The sequence below is a fragment of the Ursus maritimus genome, unplaced genomic scaffold, assembly GCF_017311325.1.
Source record: "Ursus maritimus isolate PB19 unplaced genomic scaffold, ASM1731132v1 scaffold_36, whole genome shotgun sequence".
NCBI classification, from domain to species: domain Eukaryota; kingdom Metazoa; phylum Chordata; class Mammalia; order Carnivora; family Ursidae; genus Ursus; species Ursus maritimus.
Window position 1 is genome coordinate 475,504 of NW_024426230.1, and position 5,435 is coordinate 480,938.

The window sequence follows — 5,435 nt, forward strand, 5'->3', positions numbered from 1 at the left end:
CTCGCAGCCACGCACTGCCTCCACGGCCAGCAGGTCTCTGCCGCGGGTCTCCTGTTCCCGGAGCAGCTGCACGGCAGCCCCGAGAGCCTGGCGCTCAGACCCCAGTTCTGGCCCAGCTTCCCTTAGGAGCTCCTCCAGGAGGCGCCCATACCGAGCTAGCTGCTCCAGGGGCTGCTGCAAGGCCCGCGGCAGGTGAGGGCCGCTCTCCGTGGAGCCCTAGTTGGGGAGGAGACACACAGGGTGAGGGGAGGGGCTGGAGCTAGCCGGGGCTGAGCTCTGTCGGGAAAGTGGATGGTATTCCAGGCTTTTGCGGGGAGATGAAGCCCAGATACCACTGCCAAAGGTAAGGTGAAACTTTCCCCAGAAAGAAAGTAGGTAGGGGTCTGCAAGAGAGTCAACCATCCTCTGAATCTTGAAGGAGAACGGAAGAGGAATACAAATAATCCCTATAGTCTCTGGCTTTTAACTCTTGAAGTCACTTTCACATCTCTGGATGTAAAGTCGTTTGATCCTCACAGCGCTCTGTGAGTTAGATATAGTGGACAGTGCCCCCATTTACCAGACGTACAAACAGAGGCCCAGAGGAATCAAGAGTCTTGCCCAAAGTCCCTTAGGATAAAAACTCAGGCTCGCTTGGCTCCCGGCCCAGTGCTTGTCCCGCCCTCAGCGCTTCGGGGAGATTACTGGACACATCCAGGAAAGCTTTTCTTCCCTGAGAGACTTTGAGATTGGGTGCGTTTTAGGGATTCCTGGCCCCTCTCCTTCTCATGGGGATTGGAGCAAAGGTTACCTTGGTTGGGGGGCCAAGTGAAGCCAGACCATTCTCCAGTTTGTGTCGGTGCTTCACGTACTGGGCGTAAAGGCTGAACTGGTCCCCCTGTGCAGTGGGGAAGAGACAAGCCATCATCTGGTGAGAGACCAGCCTCTCCCTTTCCTCCTCCCCATCCTCACTACAGCACAAAGGAGAGACAGGCCACGCAGTCTGCCTGGGAAATGACAGGTTCCCACGCAGAGAGTGAAGGCCGGGACACAGGAGGAGTGGATCCAGAAGGGCTCAGAGCACAGCTCTGGGCCCCAGGGTCTTGGACCACACACTTTAGAGGGGACGGGCAACGGACACTGAGAACGGATAACTGAATGGGGCTGAGATGTGAGAAGGGAGAGGACCTGGAAGAAGTGTTAGGGATCACTCACATGGCGAAGGAAACAGGCTCCAATGCGCAGGGGGTGGGTGGCGCAGCCCTGAAGCTCCCGGAGGAAGTGTGTCCGATGGAAGCTGCGAAGCCTCTCCCGGGTACTCAGGGCTGCGGCCCAGGTGCCCCTCAGTTCAGGAGTCAGCTCGAGCCCCGGGGACGGCACTGGCTCGCTCAAGGTGGCCACGTACTCCTGCTCACAGGCAATCAGCTCCGACACCAGACGCTGCTGGGCGCTGCAGGGACAACAAGGAGTGTCAGAGGAAGCTGGGACATGGGACCCCCAACAATACTGTATTATTTTCCTACTAGGCAGTTGGGCCCACCTCTTGGGCAGTAATTGGCCTGGGCTCTCACCTGATGCTTCGCTTGCGCTCCATCCGGGGGGTGCCTACAGCCCAGGGCCCATCTGGACCTCCAGCCCGGCCCAGCAACACATGTTCTCGGGGTGAGCACGTCCTGTCTACCACCTCGGTACTGGTAACTTCCAGGCCTCGGATCAGCACGGTCCTCGGAGGCCTACCCTCTGCTTCTGGAGCCAAGTCAGGGCCCTCTTCTTCACAGTCCTCCCCACAGGGGGCCAGGGAGCAATGGGATGGGGCTGCACGTGGCCCAGGGCTGCTGGGGAGCAGCAGGGAGCTGAGGCTGGGCGAGGGGCTGTGGGGACCCCGGGCGGCCCCTCCGCTGCTGGCGCTGTCTGCCCGCCGTCGCCGGTGGCCCCGTGGACTCGCCTCCTCTCCCAGTTGCTGCTGAATCCTCCTCTCCAGCTCTTGGCAGCGGGCTCGGCAGCGGCCCCACTCTCGCAGGGCGGCCGGGCTGCCCAGGTCCAAGGCCAGGGCCCGCATCTCCTGGAAAGTGCCGGCGCTCGGCTCTGGGGCCCGCCGCAAGGCCAGGGCTGCCAACACTGCCTCCCTACCCGGCCCCGCTCCTGCCAGCCGAGCAGAACCTTCATTCACCCATTCGTGCGCCTGCAGGGCCAGAGGGGGTGGGGATGGGGAGACAAAGAGTGAGGTCCGGTGCCGCTCACGCATGCTGCCCAGTGACAGCTCCTGTCTGCTTTTGCCGATGGCTTCCCAGTGCCCACCACCCTCTCAGTCCTCTGACAACACCCCCTTTCCTATCCCAGCACCACCGCCTAACCACGTCACTCGGAGCTGGTATGGAGACAGAGAGGCCTGGATGAAAGGAGAGCCACCACTTCCACAGAATTTATCCGCAGGCTCTGTGCTGTTTCTTATATATCACCTCTCTCCCCTCGCAGCAGCCCTGCGAGGTGGGTGCCTGTGGAGGTGTGCTCAGGTTTAGTAACTTGTTCCAGGTCATTCAGCAAGTAGGTGGCAGAGCCAAGACTCAAAGGAGATCGTCTCCTGAATCCCTGCTTCTAGCAACTACCTGGTCAGCTTCCCCAGGCAGGAGGCAGGCAACGGCAGGCATGGAAGAGGTCTGCACACACCTGCTGGAAAAAGCGCTGTAGCCGCAGGGCTCGGTGGAGGCCACTCTCAGCCTGCTCCAGCCGCTGTTCAAAGACATCCAGAACCTTCTGGGAGGCAGTGTCCTCCTCCAGGGCCAGGGCCTCCCTTGCCTGGGCCAGGCGCTCCTGTAGAAGGAAGGCTGCACTCGGACCTGGTCCTCGGTCCCAATCAGTTTCCCCTCCTTCCCTCCATGCCTTTTCTTCCCAGCCCCTCTCCCCCTTCTCACCTGAACCTCAGTGCTGAAAGCCCGGAACTGCAGCTCCGTCTCCTGCAGGGCAGACAGGGAGTCCCCGGGCACAGCAAAGCTTGCCAGCCGCTCCTCCCCTGGGCCCGAGAGCCACTGCAGCACCTGAAGCAGACGGGGCGGGACAGCAGGGCCATGAGGGGGAAGGAGGCCATGCAGTGGGGAGGAAAGTTGAGATTCAGCTCCAATCCCCGCCCCCGCCCCCCCAGATCCGTAGACCCTTGGCGAACCATTTCATGTCAGCTGTAATGTGGGAACGGTTAACAGTGGTCAGTAGTAGTTTCCACAAGGGTTAAGTGAGAAAGCACCAGGAAGGGAAGCTGGGCTGGCAGGAAGCACTGAGGGAGGTGGGAGAGGGTTCCAGGGCTCTGCCTGGAGGGGACATAGGTAAAGCTGCTGTGAGCCTGAGGAAGGTTGAGGATTGTCTGGATAATCGAGGGCCAGAAGAAATTTCACATTCACCGAGTCCATCGACTGGGTGGGCAGGGGTCCGAGGGACCTGGCTTGAAGAGACAGCCCAGTGTGTGTGGTGTGTGTGTGTCCCCAGCTCTAGTTGCCTATTATGGCGATCTAAGGACTCTCATGTTGTTTCTGGGATATTTGACCAAAAAGGAATGGTAATTTTTTTCTCTGAAGAAAGGCTAGAAGCTGGGGTAAGACAGCCTGCGGACGAGAAGCCTGAGAATTTCCCAATAATTAGGGCCCGACTGTAAACATTTGTACAGTCCTTTGCTGAATTCATTTGGTCATCCTAACACCCTTGCGAGGTAAGCGTTGCTATGATCCCCATTCTACAGATGCGGACTTGGGAACTCAGAGATGCTTCAAGATTTGTCCAACATCTCACACCTCGCAGAGTTAGCACTCAAGCTGAGAACTGTAGACTCCCAATCCTGTGTGCTAACGGTTTTGAAATGGGGAAAACAGCTAATAAGCAAGCAAGCAAACAGTAAGAGACACAAGCCCTTGGACACTGGGTTGGAGGAAGTCAATACGCAGAAACCCCAGAAAACAGAGAGCCCTGCCCCCACTTTGACATTGACCTTGAGTTGACCCTTCCCCTGAGGTGCTCATTCACCATGCTTGGGGCTCTGGGGGAACAATCAGATTGCAAGGCCCCCTGTACCCCTATCCCACATGTTAGAATAATCTCTGCGGGGTTCTTAACCCCAGAAGAGAAGAATGAAGGTTCAGAGAAGCCAGCCTTATCCCCAAATCTTCCCCACAAAGGGGCCTTAGCATCTTCCATTATCCTCTCCTTCCAAGGTGAAGAAATGTGGGACCTTTCCAGACTCAGGTTTGGGGATGACATTGAGAGTTGAGGGAACATGGGTGGCCTTGTAGCTAAAAAGCTGCTATCAACAGACAGTTATTATTTTAAATTATAGGCACCCGAGAGTCAATCAGCTCCTCCCAGAATCCTCCAGGACACCCAAGCATCTCTTCTAATCTCACAACCTCTCAGGATCCTTGATCAAATATCACTGTAGGGCGGGGGAGGTCTGGCTTCTCTGCTGGGGCCGAGACGCTGTCTCCCTCTTGTTGACTCTCACACCCACCAGACCAACCTCCAGGGTGGGGTGAGGAGAGAGGGAGGGCCACACAACCGGGCCAGGCGAGGAGAGCACTGTCAGCTGTGGATGTCGCCAGTAACAGGTTCCCGGGCCACGGAAGAGCGGGCTGGGGGTCCTGCCTCACCTGCTCGAGTCGGTGCAGACGCTGCCGCCGCTCCTGCTGCTGTGCGTGCAGGTTGGAGAGGCGCACGAGCTGGTGAATGGCCTCATCTACCTCCTGGTACAGCGCAGCGGGGCCCGTGCCCTCCAGCCTGGGGAGAGAAAGGGGCAGAATGATCTGTTGCCCTTGTCAGCCCCTCCCCCCACCCCCACTGCATTCCCTCCTTGTACAGCAGGCCTGGATTTGAATCCTGACTCTCCCATCCACGGACTCATCTTGGCCAAGGGATTTAACACTTCCGATTCTCCAGCTGCCTGTCTGTAGTCATGACTAATACCTAGGGACGTCATGCGAAGGGTATCCTAGGTGGAAAAGCGTGAGCTCCTGTCCAGCGGCATGCCTAGTGAGAATGATCTGGCAGCTAAGGTGTCTTGACAGCTCTCTGCTGTGTCTCCACCCGCCCTGTTCACCTGCCCCCGCACACCGTCCCCCCTCGTACTTGCTGCTGTGGGTGGAACGCAGCCTCATCAGAATGGCTCCGCCGTCCCTCTGCAGCTCCGTCAGCCGGGGATCTGCCAGCACCTTCTGCAGGGGCTCAAGCATTCCTACGGCCTCCTGCGGGCAGGGAGCAGTCGACAGTAGGGGTTCCACTGGAGGGTCCCCATTCCCACCCCATCCCCTTCTGTCGGGTCTCATGTCATACCTTTCCCTCGGGCTCTGCGGCTCCCTCCAGCTCCTCAATGGCTCGCCGCACAGAGCCCAGCACCCCTCGGCACAGGCGGCCCAGCCTCGCCACTTCCTGAAACATACACACACACACACACACACACACACACACACACACACACACAC

General features: G+C 58.6%; 1 protein-coding gene across 1 annotated transcript in view; it reads right to left on the reverse strand.

Annotated features, from left to right (window-relative positions):
* The window catches only part of ARHGEF40 (Rho guanine nucleotide exchange factor 40), a 10,675-nt gene extending 5,296 nt beyond the window's left edge, over nt 1-5,379 (reverse strand). Inside the window, exons 1-9 of the mRNA XM_040620685.1 lie at nt 5,287-5,379; nt 5,083-5,198; nt 4,608-4,734; nt 2,892-3,014; nt 2,647-2,790; nt 1,551-2,161; nt 1,195-1,429; nt 791-877; nt 1-216 (exon numbers count right to left, since the gene is read on the reverse strand). Coding sequence (XP_040476619.1) covers nt 1-216; nt 791-877; nt 1,195-1,429; nt 1,551-2,161; nt 2,647-2,790; nt 2,892-3,014; nt 4,608-4,734; nt 5,083-5,186 — 1,647 coding nt within the window. The 5' untranslated portion in view covers nt 5,187-5,198; nt 5,287-5,379. The remainder of the gene's footprint in view (nt 217-790; nt 878-1,194; nt 1,430-1,550; nt 2,162-2,646; nt 2,791-2,891; nt 3,015-4,607; nt 4,735-5,082; nt 5,199-5,286) is intronic.
* Nucleotides 5,380-5,435: the final 56 nt, after the last annotated feature.